Below are 19,325 nucleotides of genomic sequence, written 5' to 3'. Positions count from 1 at the left end.
TTCATGTTCTCTGAACCTCAGAGAAAGGAAAAACAATTCTTATTTCATTTGCTGTGCCAGTGTTTGTTCACAAGTGGAATGCATTGTGGAAGTCTGTTTACCAGAAGGGAATTGGTAATTGGATTCTGTGTGAGTGTTTTGATTCACTGACCAATTGAATCCGGGTGTGCGTGTCAGGACTGTGGGCTGACAGTCAGGAGATGAGTCCAGTGGAGCACTTGGCAGGTTCAGTTTAGATGTAATGTAATATAGTATAGAATAATACAGTATAATGAAGTAATTAATTAGCCTTCTGATAAGATGGAGTCCTCCTCATCATTCCTCCAGGACATCAGGTGAAAATATCACTGATGGATCACAGGCACAGGAGTTAAACAGTTCAACATTTCTCCTTCTGCCACCACAAGCCTTCACATAAGCAACTCAAGCCAGGTCCACTTGAAGCTACAGCTACTCCATTCTGCTCCAGTGTGGCAAACCAGCCAGGATTCCCTAGAAATTCCCTAGAAAGTCTGCACCACTTTGGCACACTAAACAGGCTGTTAAGAAGTAAAACAAAAGAACTGAACTTTGCACCGTTACAATGCCAATTTTTCCAGAGCTTCACATCACTGAAACTCAGAGAAACATTACAGGAGTAGGTAATACCTTTTTGAAGTGCTCCATGTATCAGTCTCAAAGGGAAAACAAAGACAGATTCCAAGACAAAAGGCCACATTAAATCATCTTTTGGAATACGAGAGAAATAAAAGGCATACAGATGCCTTTAGTTTCTTAACATCAAGTGCTAGGAATTCCAAGTTAGAACTCACACATTAAAAGAAAGCAGAGTTACATATGGAAACAGACTGCTACATTCTCCAAACAACATTCATTCTGTCTTCTGACAGCACAATGAGCAGAATGAATGCATTAAAGGCACTACCAGATTTTTAGTCATAAAAATTAAGTGCCTTAGACATAATTGTGTGCTGTTTGTGGTATTATTGGGTGCAAGTATAAGAACAAAACCAGATATGTGCATTTCTTGATCCAAGTTCCCAAAAAACCACTCAGCGCCACAAAGGATGACTGTACTCTCCATGACTGGTGTGCTATCCCCCTCACAGAGATCCAGTGCTGGCTAGAGACAAACACTACAACTTAGGTGTGGTCACAAATCACCATCTGCTATTTAAATAAACAAAACAATTTAAATAATTATTTATATAACATATTTATAAGTGCATACAATAGTCCAGGGAGGGAAGAAGACTTCAGTCACATGGAAGGAGCTTGGTAGCTAAATCCTGGAGATCTGGCACTTTCTACAACACAGGAAACTGCAGCATAATCACTATTTCCTTCAATGTTTCTGAGCTGTTCCAAGATCACTGCTCACAAGGCAGCTCTAAATGCCATACATTAAATGTAAACACAGACCTGCCAGGATGAGACTTTTAACTCCAGAACTGAGTTAAATTAAGGTAGCTCAGTGGCAGTCAGGATGGAGGAAATGCCAATTCTGACCTGCTGCTTTTCAAGAAGCATGAGAACAGAGAACAGGCAGCAGTTAGAGGGGCTCACTGCCTGCCAGAAATTGTGGCAGCATTCATGCCTTCCCCCCAGTGCACTGGGACTTTCTGACTCCACCTTTCAAAGCCAGACAAACTGCAGCAAAATTCAAAGCAGCTCACTCCACCTAAAAAGCTCAGCACTGCATTCTGAACAGAAATGTCTTCAGAGGGCTAATCTGGCATTCAAATGCTGGAAACAATATGTTTTATGTAAGCTTTAACCAAAACCATACCCTGATTTCTGCACTCCCACAATCTTGGATTGCTTAGGTAAAATTGCAGCTTTGCTCAGCACAGTCAGCTCCATGGGTCAGCTTGACTCCTTTGAAATATTATTAGCTATAGTTTCTGAAATTGTAACCCCATAAGTGTCTGCCACAAAAATGTTTGAGAAGCTCCCTAGAATGAATCCAGGCTATTTTATTTTCATTTTCTGTTGCTGTTTTTTTTTCTTCATTTATGAAGTTCTTCCTTCTTATTTCACAGTAAAATTAAAGAGGTTGAAAAATAATTATTATAATGCATGATACTAAAACCAGGACTTATATTCTCACCTTAACTTTCATACCCACACTTCCCACAGTAAAGTATTTTCTAGAAACCTCTAGATTTCTAGAAAGTCTCAGCTCACCTTCAGAAACAGCCATAAGGCAGGAATGAAGTCTCACAAATTAGACTTCAGCCTGAGCCAGCTGCTTTCTCTTAGCATTATTCCCTTTATGACCATCTGTCCCACCTGTTAATGTGTTTCTCCCCTCACCCAGCATCTCCACTACAGTGATTTGCCATTCTGGCTGGCACACAAATATCAGTTCAAAGGAAACTGGACCAAATCCAGCTTTGTGCCACTTGATATTTGGAGCCTTGGTAAGGCACCTGCTTGACTGCTGGTATAATTAAATCTGCCTTAAGCCTGGTTTAGTTTATGCCAAGTTCACCTGTGAGCCAAACACAAGAGTTTGTTGTCCTTCCTCATGCTGCCTCAATGAGTGAAAGTTTGGGTCAGTTTGGTTACACAAGAGTCTCCTCTTGTACAGCAATTCTTGTTTGCAAACAGCCCAGCACACTCTGCTGAATGAATCTACTAAGATCTATCTGTTTATTGAAGGTGAATCCACAAAACAGCCCCTGCACTCCAGACTTGTGATTTCTTGTGGTTTCAAAACTGGCTGCATGCCTGGCTTTGTCAGCATTTTTCAAATCAGACCTTCAGGCTGAAAAGTCATCTTGAATTTTCCTCCTTGGGCAGAATTGCCAGAGAGACACAACACGAAGAAATGAGGAAGAGAAGAACTGGGAAGGGCTGAGAATGAGGAAATAAAAATTAAATGACACATTGCTACACAGTCAAATTCTGCAGTCATGGACTCTCAAGAATTCCTTGCTGTTTTCAACGAGACCAACATCAGAATAAACCTTATCAAAGACATTTTTATAAATAAATAAATACATATATTAAAATACATACATACATATATTATATATACATATATTATATTGTATGTACATATATTGTATACATTATATATTTTTATTTTATAATATTATATTTTTATTTTAGAATATTCTAGTCTATTCTATTAATATATGATAATATAAATATTATCAAGTATTTATTGCAGCATTAATTTTTCATATCTGTTTAGAGCCTGACAACTGAAGGGGAAATAAATACTTAAGCATAGTTCAGAAGACTGCACAGCTGTGGCAGTGCCCAAAAAAGTCAGGAAGAACACAACACTTACAAAGCACATCATCATAATTTCATCTCATGTACTGCTGACAATAGTCAGAAATAACAGGAATGGAACTGCTGAAAAAACATGAGTTTTTCTGAGTACTGCTTTTACATTTCTGCAAAATATAGATAAGGCTTTTTTAAAGCCTGTAAATCAGGGAATAAGAGAGAAAAGGAATTACAGATGTGTGACATAAAGAATAAAGGCAAAGGACGTAGAAAAGGCAGGAAAAAGGAAATTAGGACAGATGCAGAATTCAAAGGAGCACATGCTGACAGGCTCTGCACTTCCAACAGAAAACTGGAAGCTGACATCTGTACCCATACAGTTTTAAAATGAGCTCTTAGTTACCAGCACTGCATTCAGGAAGGAGGCAGAGGCAAAGAATGGTATCTTAACTGAGCTCATTTCTAGGCGTAAGATTAAAATAAAAAGAGAGGGACGCAATTCCACGTCAACTCCTGGCAGCTGCTCAGCATTCCTGACTCTCCTAGCCCTGTTTGTTGTGGAGTGCTGATAATGTTCCCAAGCTGCAGAGCTTGGAGCTCTTCTGTGATCCTTAGCTTTGCAGCTTTGGGATCCAATGGAAAAAGCCCTTTTTCTGAAGGCCACTGACACATACCTTGAAAGATTCAGTCATTTGCTTTCCTGCTTCTCCCGAGAGTCCTCCGCCCTAGGAAAAACAAACCCAGAGCAAATCAAATCCAGTGCGCAGTGCAGGAAAGGTGATACACATTCAGTTCATTCATTTCAGGGACAGACTGTATTGAATCACCAGACTTTGCATCAGTATATGCATTAGCAAGAACCTTGTGGGGAGTTCTCAGCACAACTTTCCATCTTCTGGCCTCTCAGTTTTACTTCAGTCCCTTTATTTTGTACAACTGCACTTCAGGGCTTCATATATGTAACATATCTATAAACACATGACATCCTAGATTAGAGCATCACTCTGTAGTGTAGAAGGTTATGGACAACATCGCAAGTTTTTCATTCAGAGCTGAATAAATAAATTGGGTTTTTACTCAAGTTTCTCTACTAAAGCATCCACCTAACAGGTTTGCTTCCGCCTTTTTCAAGAGAAGGTTGAGTAGGCAGAATGGAAGAAAAAAGAAAGAACTGGTTTTGTTAAATCCTTCATTAACCAAAGAAAGTAATAAGGAATTATTCACCTATATGAATAAATAATGAGATTGTCTTGCATTATGTACAATGTTGAACTTCAGGCTTCTGCAAAGGAACTGGGAGGGGAAAGAAAAAGGAGTGCTAGTTCTAGGCATCTTTCTGTTCAACAACAGAGGGATAGCAGACAGGGGGAAGCCATCTACCTAAAAATAAGATTCCCAGTAAATCCCACACATCACCTCAGCATCTCTATGGACCCTCCTGCAGTACCTGCACCTTCCCTGTCAGTTACAGCACGGAACAAAGGAAACAAAGCCCCAACAGGGCTCCCTCTTTCCCAGCAGCCTTCAAGAAGGAGCTGAAAAGGTGAAGTGGGTGCAGAGACTTGGGAGGGGAAAGAAGGACCAGGAGAAAGAGCCCGGGGTGATGGGCCATGAAAGAGGATGGCTGGGATGATGGCATTAGGGAGCATAGCTGGAAGGATAGAGAGGACTTGGTGGTTGTCTCTCAGCCTTGGTGCATCTCAGGCAGGAGCTCCCAGTCCAGATGGGAATGCCCCAGATCAAAGGTACAATCCCCTGGTGGAAAGAAGATAAAAAGAAAACTTTTCATGGTCAGCCTGTGAGATCCCAGCCCTTCCCAGGGAGGGCTGGTGCAGGTGGAAGGCAGCGTCAGGGACACAGCAGTCACCAAAATGTGGGGCCAGGGCTGGCACCACATGGATCACAGGCTTACACAGAAGGCAAGTAACAGGATTCTTTCACCTTTTTACAGATCTTGGGAATATGGCAAACACACACACACACACAAAAAAAAAAAAAAAGAGAAAAGGTATTTTCAGTGGACCTTCCACAGATCACAGCCTTGCTAAAAGCAAAAAATAAAAGGCAAACTCCCAGCCACAGCAGATCTCACTTCCTCTCCCCTTCCCCCCAGCGAGCCCCCCACATCCCTCCTGCTGCCTCTTCTCACTTTAACCCTTCTGTTCCTCTTTTTTTATAACTCTCTACAGCAAGGCAGGCAATTGTGGCTACAGGACCCTCCCTATGCACTAAAAGACAATGTGCCAAAAGAGATCATAAATCTCTTTACAATATCCCAGAATGCTTTATCCTTCATTAAAAATATGTTTTATTTGCCTTAAAGCTGAGGGTTTTCTACTCCAGAATGACAAGACTTTGGCAGAGTGGCAGACCCAAGCAGGACTAAAGTGTCACCGAAAGCCAAGGACACTGTATAATAGCAGCTCCTTGCTTTACCTGGAATTTTTCAGTACTTCCAAACCCACTGGTAAAATCCTAGAAATCCTTCCCGACACCATCAGCTGACAGCAGTGAAGCATTCCACAGATGAATGGAGGCAGCTGATTTTTCTCTGCACTGTGATGAACGACGATGGAGAGTGTGCTGATTCCCAGCTAACAGGATGGGAATTGCCAGCTCTGGAAGATAAATATCCTAATACCATCATCCCAGCTCTGGAAGAGAAATATCTCAGAGAGCTCCAGCTCCACTGCTGGCTTTTGTCTAACATCCAGCATGCCAAGTTGGATTTGCTAATAATAATTACTGGTGACAGCAAATACTGACAAGTACTCAACCATTATGCTTCAGTTTCTTCCTGTTGCTGCTCCATGGAGTTGCCCTAAAGCAAGAGCTGGCATCAGCGCAGAGGACTGGAGCTGGATACAGCTTAATATTCTCTTTCATGATCTTTTTTAAAGATACCAAGCCTGCATGTGAATTTGAAGTGCTGACCACCTACAGGAGCAGCCCCTGGGGCTCCATCACGTGTCTCCTTAGTTCAACACTACCACTGAACTCAGTGAAGTCACCAGCCCCATTTTTGGGCACATGCCATGGGGCCAATCCTGCTCTCCATAAAGTCATTATTACTTTTTACAGATTGAACTCGTATTTAAAGCAAGTAGCTAACTGCCTTTGTTAACCACACAGAGATTAAACTGAGTTAATCCCTCAGCACTAGAAAGAAACCACAATTACTTTCTAATTAACGGAGTCATATTTTAACAGCTCCATGGCCTACAAATCTGAAACATGTTGCTAAGTGCAATATGGAAAATTGCTCCCTGGTTCAGTGCCAATGTTGCCAAGGGAGATATTCCAAACATGAATTTGCCCTTTATGTTCAATAGCATGGTAGATTTAAACCTGCCACCATTAAAACACTGATGTTATCCTAAAGATATACTTGAGCCACTGGGTGAACAACTTCTCAAAAGTCACTCATGAGTGTCAAAAGTAGCTGTACAATCACAGAAGCATGACATTATTTCCTATGTTGTGCTGTAGAGATATCAGTGTTTTCTCTGTGGTGTATGTAACAGGAAATAGAAGAGTATTTCAAAGGTTTACTTTGAAAACACTGAAAACACACATTGATTTTAACATTACTGTAAAGCCTGTATGAGAATGAGGTGTAAAATCTTACAATAGATTAAACTTGGTTGGAAAACGGGGTTTATTTTTCATTTCATCACTGTGAAACACCACTGAAATAAAGACCTGCTGAGCAGTAATTCTGTTATTACTTTTACTGAGGATCCCAATGCTCTAATGACCATTACAAATCCTTTAGCACCGACAGAGTCATCCCAATGCACTCAGCTGGATAAGAGTGCTCCTCTCATCAGCACTTAGCTCCAACCCAACTCTTCCACAAGGCAAAGCCTCAGTGGGAATTTGTGTATGAAACACTGGCACTTATGGACAATCTTGGGCTAAACAGTTGTCACCTGTCCTTCTGCTAGAGCTGTCCCAAACCTGGACATCCAGCTCCTGCACTTGGCGCTCAGGCTGCCTTAGACACACACATATCCAACATCTCCTGGCCCCATGGTGCTGCAGTCCATGCTCTCCTGCTGCCTCTGGCACACCTCCTCTACTTCTTCTGTGCAGTCAGATCACTCAGCCTCCTGCTACAAAACCAGGCCCATCTCCTCCCTAAACTGCCCAGGCTTCCTACACTGCCTGAGTGTGCCTCAGCTGCTCCTGTGCCCTCACTGTGGTATTCTCAGGGTCCCCTGTCATGAGAAGGGAAGAGTCTGACTCCATGTTCGTAGAAAGCTAATTTCATATTTTATGTTCTTATATTATATTAAAGAATACTACAGTAAAAAGTACTAAGTTTTACTTCAAACTACTAAGTGTCTAAGAAATATTTCGTGCTCTAATTTGCACTGGAAGGATAATGAAATTAGAGTCCTTGCCAGACTGCAGGAATACAGCAGATCAATAAATCCAATCCAGGACTCACACTGGCACAGGAAAGCCACATGAGGTGTGTGGTGACAGGTACCCTGTCACTCACAGCCACACAAACCAGAGCTGCCCTCCTGCTCCAGGGTAAAACACAACCCAGTGTGCACAAATGCCAAATATTCTGTATCGAGACAGCCAGGCAAGAACACTGCCATGACTTCAAAACAGCTTGTATCTGTCCCTAGGAAACAGTAATACAATTTGGCAGCCACTTCACATAAAAAATGAATTTGCAGAAAAAAAAGCCCACTAATAATGTTCACAGCTTAATACAAAAAAAAAAAAACAAACCAAAAAAACCCCCAACAAACAAACAAACAAACATAAACCCCAAAAAACCAACACTAAAACAAAAACTTCCACACACTGTTAGACAGAGAAAATTTGCTAAAGGGCTAAGTGATATCATTATTTTTAATATGAACTAGAATTATTTTATTTATGTATTTTATTTATTATTTATTTATTTTCACTTTATTTTATTTATTCTTTTTTTTTTTATTAAATCTTGTGAAAGATTCCCATAGTTTGAGACGCTCATTTATGGAAGCCAAGAGCCATTAAAGCACTTTAATCCTGTCTCTATGCTGCAGGTATGTGAACATGAACGTACCCAACACGTCTGTGCCACAGTGCTAATTGTGGCACACGATTTACAGTGCTAATTTCTTCCAAAACATTTTTCAGACTGTTCCTCCTCACACAGATCCTCCCTGATGCCTTGTCAGCCTGGCATTGTCACCTCACTGTAGCTGCCTGTCCAACCCTGGGCTGGCACTAATGTTAGTTAAACAGAGGCTGTGCAATGACAGCACACAACAAAGAAAAACACAAGGCAACTAGTGTAGCAGAAAAAGAGGCTTCCACACTATTTAATAATCATTTTGTCTCACAGTGAGGGCATTGGGGCTTAGAAAATACAAGAGGTTTTATGTCCAAGAAAGCTTCATTGCATAAAATAAGGTTGAATTGAAATAGATTGTAATTAAATTAGTCTGAAAAACTGTGCAGGCACTTATCCCTGACTTGAGCAGTTCATTGGCTTTAATTTAAACCAGTTTAATTGGTTTGACTTAAACTGAAATATGTTCCTCTTAAAACAAGCATCACTGTTTTTATTAGGCTTAAATAAAAGACAATTCAGATTATGTGAGCACAACTTGCTGGTTAGAAAAACCTTAGAACAGAGGCCATGAAGAAGCGGAAATATTCAGCTAGTCCACCCCAGATTCATGTTTAATAACATTTACAGCTGAATCACATCTGTAAAAGCAGACAAACTTGGTTCCACAAGAACAAATAAATGCAGAGCAACGTTTGCAAAGTAAAGCCATTACAAGCAGCACTCTGGTGAAAAACCTCTTCTAGAACTAATGTCAATTTTTTGACTCAGTGCTTAAATGAGTATTTGAGTAAGTTCAGCAATGCCTGAACTGAGGCAGAAGAAAGCTTGTCTCAGTTCACTTGAACAACAGCAAGGCTAGGGAAGGTGAACAGATCTACTCCTGAATTCCAAAAAGAACATGGGCTTGACAAGCTGAATTATCAAGAACTCTTAAAGGAAAAAAAGAGACCAGCAGAAGCAGAAAACAAATTAATTTGCTGAAACTAACCCTAAGGAGAACCTGACCAGGGACCTGTTCGGCTTCAGGCTGAATTTATTTTGTCACATATTTCAGAAAAATTTACAGTTTGAGCTGTGAATTACAACCACACACCATGGAGTCTGAAGTGTGATCTCTCCCAGGTGAAAAACCCTGACAGCCTCCCAGCAGCGCCACCCACCACAGGACATAAAGCAGCTGCAATCTCTGTGTGCTGCCCCTCTATTCAATATTCACTTTGCTCTTAATACATTTCCTGCACATCCAGACAATTCTCTTTCCTATTTTCTTACCAGAAACAGGCAAGGACTCTAAAGCAACCCTCTTCACCAATGACCCCCAGGAGCTGCGTGCTTTAACCTTGATTTCCAAAGGCACTGCTCACGCTGCTCCTGATTGTTTTCCTCCCTGTGACCCTTCTGCTGCTCTGTCACCCCTCAATGCCATTTCTTCTCTCTTCACAGTTTAGTGCCCTCCTGATTTGGGAAAACAGCCTGGTACAATGAGGGGAAGAGGCAGATGACCTCATGGAGCTCTTCCATCTCTAACTCCTGTGAGCAGTGCCTCTAAGTGACTCTTTTGTTGGTTTGTTTGTCCCGTCCAGCATTAATTAGGTTTTTAACAAATGCATTGTTTGCTACAATGGCATGAAGGAAAACATGTTAAAGTAACCAGCTGGATCTAGTTGACCTAAAAATTCACCTGCCTGTATGATACAGTGACTGCTCAAACAAAATAAATTAAATTCTGAAACACACCACAGTTTTAATGCATTTAGGCCCAGTTCTTTGATATGAGATCTTCTGCATCAAACTGGCAACAAGAAAGGGTATAAATGCTATTGCATGCTTTCCCCAAACACCACAGCAGGGCTTTGCTCTTTACCACAAGCTTGTGCTCATTATGTTTTCTCTAACATTTCCCTTTCCTCATGTATCCTAAAAGCCAGGTACTAATCAGCATTTTAAAAATTTATAGTAAAATTAAGCAGGATGCATTTTTAACTGCACTGTTATTCTAGAAAAGATGAGCCTAAGCAAAATAACAACTAATTTGTTTACTTTCTTTGAAAATTCAGTTACACTGACCGTATTTTTTATTCTGAGACAGCTGCACAGATAAACGACAGATCTGATTTAAAGATGCATAAAATGTAGCTTGCAATTTGTTTGCCAAATTGCCTGAAACTCCACACAGATTCTGTAGCTGATGACCAAGGCAATTGACTTTATGCAATTACCAAATGAAAATATAAATAACATGAAGGCATAGAGGGCAGAAACAAATCAAATCATTGTCTGAGGAGTTACTGAGGGCTTAGAACTGGAAGCAAGCAATTTAGTGCAGGAGACCAAAGCTTCTGCTGTTTGCAAATAAATCACTAAAAACTCCGGGGGCGGGGAGGAACCCAACCAAACCACGGCAGAGACAGTGATGGATTCCAAAATGAGAACTGACATGGCCAAAGAAAGAAGCTAGCAGACAAAAAGCTGTTTTTAAGGACACAGCCCATAAGTGCCGCAGCAGCAGGAGGAGCACGAGGCCAGCCCTGAATCACTGGCCTGTGTCAGGGGTCACTTGGAGCTATTCTCAGAGCGCTCAGACCGTGTCCCATTTAAGCCCATTCTGCACTGGAATAAAAGTTTACATAAGACACTGAGGAAAGATGAATGGCACACTGAACACAAAGGCTCTGTGGAAGAAGAGAACAGAAGAGTTTTTAGAGGAAGGAAGAGTTACTTTTTCCACCATAAGTGCTGAGCAAGTGCCACTAGAGATGACAGAACTGTGACTGGCTCAATGCAATGCACATGTGTGGCTGCTGGTGTGCACAGGGCTGACACCACATCTAGCCCTGGTGACTCTGCATGGCCTATTTAATCACAGCCCATCACCAAATGCCACTGCTGAAAAGCACAAGGAGCACGACTCTGTGCAGTGTGCTGGCTGTGGTTCCTGTCCCTGCTTCCCAAGAGGCTGCTGTGTCCCTGCAGGGTCCAACAGATGATGCTGATAAGGCATGGCAGCAGCTATCTAAGCAGGGGATCTGAATGGGCTCCAACCTGCAGGGACACCCTGCTCCACTGCTCAGAGTGCTCCTAGAAAGGTGTTTCTCTGCTGTTGTTCCTCTCCAGTGTCTGAGCAAAGCCCATTTTCCTGCTTGCAGGCTGAACTGTGCACACCCAGGTGTGGGCTCTGCCTGGACCATGCTGCAGAGGGACCCTGACTCCAGTTTCAGGGCTCACATTCAGCAGGTCTTGTTCAGAGATGCAGTAAAGTTACCCTGTATCTCTTTAATCAGGTCACTGTCCTGGTTTAGACCAATTTTGGGAGAAATCAGGTTTTTAACAAATGCATTGTTTGCTAGAATGGCATGAAGGAAAACATGCTACAGCAACCAGATGACCTAAAAATTCACCTGCCTGTTTTCTAACTAGATAGCATCTCATGGCTGTATGATACAGTGATGGCTCAAACAAAATAAATTAAATTCTGAAAGACACCACAGTTTTCTTGTGTTTAGGCCCAATTCTTTGATATGAGATCTTCTGCATCAAACTGGCAACAAGAAAGGGTATAAATGCTATTGCATGCTTTCCCCAAACACCACAGCAGGGCTTTGCTCTTTACCACAAGTTTGTGCTCATTATTTTCTCTAACATTTCCCTTTCTTCATGTATTCTAAAAGCTAGGTATTAAATCAGCATTTTAAGAATCTATAGTAAAATTAAGCAGGATGCACTTTAACTGCACTTTTAGACCAGAAGGACAGCAAGAAATATTGCAAATATTTCTTTCCAGAAATACTGCAAATACTGTGTTCTCCTGGATACTGATGGTGGGCTGAAACTGCTTGTTCCAGATAAAGAATGATGACCTTCATTATTTATAAGTTTTAAAGGAATCTTCTCACTGTAAGCCTGGCTCTACAGTCCCAACAGCCAGGTGAAAGAAGGCAGAAATATCCATTTCTTCTACAAACGGGAAACTGAGGCACGGATTGTCCCACTGGCACTCTTCACCCTGCTCAGCAGCTCCTTCAGGGAACCCACAGGATCTGCACAGCTCCCCAGGAACTGAAACACCAAATCTGTCACAGTCACATTTTCTGGAAAGATCCCTTTGCCCAGGACTTTCCTTCTGGGAAGCTGAGAAGCCTCAGAGAAAAAAAGAAAACAGTAATTACCTGATTCGCTTCTCCTATCTTTTGCTGCTTTGGAATGTGTTTGGAGATTGTTTCATTGGTTTCATGTGAATTGTTTTAACTTAATGGCCAATCACAGTCAGGCTGTGTTGAGGCTCAGAAAGAGTCACAAATTTTCATTATTATCCTTTTAGCCTTCTGTAAGTATCCTTTCTCTATTCTTGAGTATGGTTTAGTATAGCATTCTTGAATATAATATAGTATCATAAAATAATAAATTAGCCTTCTAAGAACATGGAGTCAGATTCATCATTCCCAAAAAATACAAGTTCAAATCCATCCCAGCTCTTCTCAAGGAAAGAGAACAGGTGCAAATGACTGATTTACAACAGGTTTAGCTGTTCACTGCTCACAGCTGTAACCTATTCCAGTTTCTTGCCTAACAGCACACAGGTGGTGGCTGCAGAACTCCTGCCCACACCAGCTGCAGTGGGGTTTAAGCCTGCCATGATTGGTTTGAAGCAATGAGGGAACTCTCCAAAGCCTGCCTTACACCCCTGTGATGTGTTTTGCTGTGTGCTCAAGCACTGCCCTGATCTGTTTCAAGTGGACACAGTTCAACAAAGCAGAAAGGAAACGGAAGCTTTCTTCTTGATGTAAAGGGCACTAGGAACAGAGCTAAGCCAAAGGGAAAATCCTGGGGATCCATCTGAGGACAGCATCTACAGTAATGTTCTTGTCCCAATAACAGAGAGGGAGCACATTTGCATGATAGGTGTTCAGCTCAGAATATTCTAGGAACTTAATTGTTTTACACTCTTTATGAGTTGCAGAGGCTGTCACAGAAGGTAATAAACATTATCCACCACACCAAGCAAGTGTAAATAATCCTATGGAAGCTTACCAACAAGCCAGGAAAAGCTGGGCACAGCTACAGCATCACTGCAGTGTCACACACTGCTCTCTTCAATGTGGTACAACAACAAGATAACACCCAGAAACTGCTGCTTTTCTTCGTATCATCTGCTAAAAGAGGTAAAATATTCCAAAGTGGTGACAGAACCAGATAGCCCACCTACTTAATATATATTCAGCTGTGTAACAACTCCATGACAGGAAAAAATAATGGAATATAAGGCTCCAAAATTCTGGAGCTGTATTAACCTTATCTTCTGTGTCCTTTCTAAACAACGTAAGCAAATCCTTCATCTGAAATCCCCTATCATTTGTTGACAGTGCCCAGAGCAAACTGGAGGCTGCCCAGGGAATTTGAGAGCAAAGTATCACTCAGCACATGAAAAGTGGCCTTGGAAGGAAAGGGTGGTCCCAGATGAGGTATTTGTAGAGGTGTCAGCATTAAGCACACACAAAATGCAGAGAGGACCTTTGCCCAAATCATAGCATGGTTAAAGCTGCAACAAACATAAATCAGGAGTGATGCAGCCTCTATTAGGAAAATGACAGCTTTGAAATGGTAAGAAATGGAAATGAAGATAATAAACTGGCCTATGACAAGTACTGTAGACTAGCCCTCCTACAATTCCACACCAGTATCAATGATAAAACAGCCCTGCTCAGCTCCACAAATCTAAACTGACAAATTACTCATTTATAACATGAGCAAAGGGTCTGGGAGGCTTCAGTGCACGTGAACATCAATGTTTTCCACATTTCAGAAGGTATGAAGCTAATCTTGAGCCTCTCAAAAGCTCAGAATTGCATCTGAAAAAATATTCATTTTATATGTATGCTCTAAGAAATATTTTGCCCAATTAACATGATGAAAACATTGCTGGCTACAGCACACTACCGTAATAGAAAAACTAAAAGAAAACAATTGTAAATGCCAATTTTCAGCTTAGTGAACAATCAGAAAGGAATGCTGTTACTGAACTTCTATCTTCAGGTGTCAAGAAGAGAATCAAACTGTAAATGCCAAAAACTGTCGCTGAAAAACTGTTGAAAGATAAAGGATAATATTAAAAACACAGAAGACATACTCAAGATGCATAAATGCCTCAAATACATGAGCATGTGAATAGAATTATGTTTTTTTCCTGCATGCATGTACACATGCAGCTGTAGCAAAACTGTGCCTGGGTAACCACTACATGTAGTAACACCATGTGCTAAGGCTAATTCTTCTTGCTTATTCATTTCTTTCTAGCTTTTGCCCTCTGTATTTCAGGCAATACTTTCTAGCAATTATGAAGAGGTTTGTCAAATTTTAAGCAGGCATTGCCACAGTGCAGAATTCAGGACTGTAATGTTGATAATTCGATAATAAATCTTCATGTTCTGTTCTCAAAAAAATAATTATGGTACTCTGAACTATAAATGTATAAAGACAGTTTATAACAAACAAATTATAAACTATGGAGCCTATTAAAAAATATTTAAACTTCTCTTCATCTAGGATCAAAAACTTAGCCTCTCCACCAGTTTCTTCAAACTTTAAAATCAGGGAAGTAAAATTTGTATCGTGCATCTGGTAAGAAATTTACAGAGCAACTGACCTGGCAGCTATGTTGATGGTAACTTCACAGTAAATGCTAACACTTGAAGTTTCGTTTCCATACTTGTTTGATTACGAATTTCCTGTATTTTGATGGAGGTTGAGAAACTCTACATCAAAATAAATTGTATCATTACCGCGGATTTTAGGTGGACTACCTGTAACTTTTAATTAATTTCCTGATGATAAGCAATTGTATAATTTTTATAAGAGCAGAATATGCAATTTCATGTGGTAACCTTATAGACTGTATTTCAGATGCAGCAATTTCAAGTTCACATTCCTGAAAATCAAAAATATCTCCTTTTATTCAGTGCTTTATAGTTTTCCAGCTTAAACTCTTCTGTTAAGTACATGGATTTCCTCAAAATAAAGAAAATAATACTACCATACTGACATGTTAAGAATATACCTTCTGCAAAGCAATCTGCCTACAGTGGTGCCTTTTAACAGCACCTTTACACAGACTTCTCTGCGCTGTTAAAAGCCAAGCATGCAGGGCTCTGAACAAATATCTGCCGGTCCACACCACTGCATGTGTCAAAAAACTAAGACTGCATATAAAAAACTTAGTTTCTAAGCTTTTTCTCAGGACCACAGGAAAACCCAGGCTGGAAGGAACCTGAGGATGTCTTTAATCCAAACTCCTGCTCAAAGCAGGGTAGGCTCTGAGCTCAGAGCAGGTTCTTAAGCTTGATCCAGCTGGGTCTTGAGAGCTGCCAAGGATGGAAACTGCACAGTCTCTCTGGTAACTCACCTCCCAGCTGTGCTTGTGGAGACAGCTTTTTCCTTATACCCCATCTGAACTTTTTCTGTTTCAGTTAATGCCATCATCTCTTGCCCTCCTGCCACACAGCCCTGCTGAGCCCAGCCCCACCTCCATCATCTCCCTCTAGACTGTGGAAGGCTGCTGCTACAGCACCCCAGAGCTCGCTCCAGACTGAACACACTCTGCTCTTCCAAACTCTGAGTGCTAAAGGTTAAACACCTCCATTCTCAGTAAGAGTAATGTGAATTCAAACATTTATTACAGAGGTGATGACTCTTAACACTCTAAATGAAATTAAACAAGTGGACATGATGTCTCTGAATCCTAGTGGAAATTATTCCAATCAGAACTCATGGAATTAAACCCTGTTTGTATACCAGGAAAACACTTTTCTGTGCTTACTAGAAATGTTTTTATCAATATGGTGTGTGATATGCTCTAACAGGCACACTGAATTAGCAGGAGCTGTGTCCCTGCTGAGAAGTTACATGCTCCCTTCATTAATGTTTCAGGTATATTCTAAAATAGAACCCAAAACACACTGCAGATCTTAAGGGAAGAAGTAAATGAGTAACTCTGTTTGAATGGTATTATGACATTAGCTTGCAAAACTAATAATAAACTATGGACCAAGGTGCACAAAAAGCCCCAGATGGATAAAACTTACTGATCATTTTTAAAGACAGTTTTAACTATTCTCATGTTAAGTTTTGGGTCCTCTGAGGTACACAGCAAAGGGTGCTTTGCTTAAGTGCAACACTGGATCTTCCTCTGGAACAGCATATGGTAATACTTCCTAAATTGCCCTTCTGCAACAGGTGCTCTGTTTTATTATGTAATTTTACCTGGACCTTTAATGTGTAAAGCCATAAAATAATGAGGTTGTTTCCAAGGCAAATGGGGCCACCAATTGACTTCACCCTGTGTTAGAATGGGAGGCACCAAGGTGCAAACATGGAAATGACTACAAAGACAGCATATTAGGGTCACATGCTATTGGATTTATGCTCAACCACCACCTACAGCCAGGCTTTTAAGATGAAGTTTGGGCTCCACTGCAGCCATGGTTGCATGTGGGTAGCCACAATTGATTATCAAAAGCCACAATCAGTGCTGAGTGCCTGGAGCTCCCAGAGCTGCCTCTGTGAGACGAGCTTCCCCAGCAGCACAGAGAACGTGGTGTGTCACTGTGGGGATGTGAACGTGCCAGTCCCCACATCTGTGGCCTAACAAGGCTGTGCAAATTTTACAGAGAGAATTTACAGCCTGCCTCCTTCATTCTGACACTGAAGGTCCTGCCCTCAAACCCACTGGTAATTTTCAGCATTATACATTCAGCTGTGATTATTCATTTAAGAAAATGGCATAACACAGGGAAGCAATGAAAATGTCTGTTCCAACTCTTTACCATGCCCACGTCTCCTAATTTGTTCTAAAATGCCTGAATAAATGCAGAGCACCTGAGTGTTTACACAGTTAATTAACTGATTTACCTGCCTTCCTAACACTATCCTCCCAGGGATAAATTAATGACTAATGAAATCCACCTGAACTATTTTCATCAGTCTAATTAAACAAAGGATACAGCCTGTGGACTATTTTAACAAGATACCAGTTGTGTTGAAGCTATCTCCTGACTTTGTAATCTTCTCTTTTACCTATGGCTTTGCAGCATATTTCAGTGCTCAATTTCCATGAGGAAAAACCAGCATATCCACTGAATCCCACAGAAGTGCCAGGCCTGTCAGTAACAATCAGTGCATGAGGTGGACAAGGCAGACACTGCAGAAACTAGAGGCATAATTCATTTCTTGTACATTACTTTAAACAGCACAGAGGGGAGGGCTGTGGTTGAGCTGGAAATAGTTCAAGGAAAAATGGAGGGTTGTGACTAAACACAGGAGAGAAGGGAGAGATGAAGGGACAAGGAGGTGGAATGATGCTGTTGATTGAGTTATTTTTATTAATGTATCAGGTTTTACATAAGTGTAGTGATAATCAAATTGTGATTTTCTGTTCCTTTGATACATGCTCTTTGATACATGCAAACACACAGTGACAGCCAGAACCCTGACAGTCTGAACAGATGAGGCAAGGAAAGGGTAAAGGGCTCAGACAGCACTGACTTGCCCAAGGCTACATCACTTCCAAGTGACAAGAGTGTCCTTTCACTGCTGTAGCTACTGCTACAAAGCAAAGACAAGAAAAATACAAAGTGAAGGGTTTGTGCAGGTGAGAACCCAATGAGATATCAGTGCTGCTTTGAGCAAACAGGTTGGTAGGTCTGTGGTTTCCCTGTTATTTGTTTTTTATGTAAGGCCAGAGCATTCCTGGCAGGTGCTGGATATTATAAATATATAAAGGTAGAATATTATACATTAATATTATAGGTAGTATATATTAATATTCTACCTTTATATATTTCACAGTGTCACAATTTCAAATTCTGACACCCTGGAAAGCAGGGCCCTGCCCTCTTTCCTCGAAGCAGGTACATCACAAGTGATATAAAACACGAGTCTGCCCCTTCCTTGAGATGCTCCATCCTGTCTCCGAGCACTGTGACTGGGGGAGCTCCTGGGTATTTTCCCTGAGTAGTTTCAGGCCCGTTTCCTGCCATGGCTGGTCTGCCCCTCGGGGCTGGGACAGCATCCCAAGGCTGCTCCATGCCAGCCCCGCCACCAGCAGCAGCAACTGCAGCACTGCTGGATGTGAGGAACACTCACCACCAGCAGCACAGAGGAGCTGGGGAGCCACCTACCAGTCACCTGCTGTGCCCATACCCCATCTGCTAGCGTGACTGAGGAAAGCAAACACCTCAGCCGTGGTTTCCTCAGCTGTTAGCTCCAGCACAGACCGCAGCTGTGCAGCTCCCAGCCTCAAACCCGAGCTTTGCTGAGCTGCTGCACAGGGTGGAACGCGGCTGGGATGCTCCCTTGGTACTCCCAGCAGAAAGGCACCCGTGCTAACTCCGTGCCCTCTGCCTTGACCGGCAAGACTTGGTTTTAATCCCCAGATCAGGTCACTAAGCCGAGGAACATAAACATGACATTTATAAAAGGACAGTGCCCACAGATGCTCATCTGCCACGTTAGTGCCTGCGACCGAAAACTCCTCTTCCATGATTTAAAGTTTTTTCTGAAATTACTCAGCACATGTTACTGGATTTTACCCACAGTCTATTTTAGTACGAGGGCAGACATAAGAGCTTTAAAAAACTCACAGGCAAAAAAAAAGCCTTGATGTCTGCCAGGACACCGTAACCTTCGCGGGCTTTTGGCTTGATAATTTTGTCAGTTTTGTTTGGGGTTTTTTTAATCACTGAGAGTCCCATAAACATGAAATTCGCCCCAAAGGAAATCATACACCTTCCCTTCCCCTTCTCCATCCTCCCTCATTATTTCTTTGACACACGTGCTGTCTGCAATGAAAGAGGTAAATGAAAGAGATAAAACCACACACAATCTGCCTCTGAATCTCCAACAACAAATCCGCCAAGGACAGAAATCCCCTTAGTATAGCACAAACAAATCGTGGCACTAAAATCTGCCACCACAGACCGGCGAGCTGCGGAGGGGCAGCCCCTGAGCC

At 41.6% G+C, this 19,325-nt stretch overlaps 1 protein-coding gene across 2 annotated transcripts in view; it reads right to left on the bottom strand.

The window, feature by feature from the left end:
- The window catches only part of BCAT1 (branched chain amino acid transaminase 1), a 50,483-nt gene extending 37,057 nt beyond the window's left edge, over positions 1–13,426 (bottom strand). For both annotated transcript variants that reach the window (XM_005428406.2, XM_031063133.1), the window contains exons 1-2: positions 13,355–13,426; positions 3,918–3,968 (exon numbers count right to left, since the gene is read on the bottom strand). In XM_005428406.2, the coding sequence (XP_005428463.1) occupies positions 3,918–3,935 (18 nt within the window). In that variant the 5' untranslated portion in view covers positions 3,936–3,968; positions 13,355–13,426. The remainder of the gene's footprint in view (positions 1–3,917; positions 3,969–13,354) is intronic.
- Between the last annotated feature and the right edge of the window lie 5,899 nt (positions 13,427–19,325).

This window comes from Geospiza fortis, unplaced genomic scaffold (genome assembly GCF_000277835.1).
Source record: "Geospiza fortis unplaced genomic scaffold, GeoFor_1.0 scaffold292, whole genome shotgun sequence".
NCBI lineage: Eukaryota > Metazoa > Chordata > Aves > Passeriformes > Thraupidae > Geospiza > Geospiza fortis.
The sequence above is the reverse complement of the archived record's forward strand: the minus strand, read 5'-3'. Positions and strand labels throughout refer to the sequence as shown.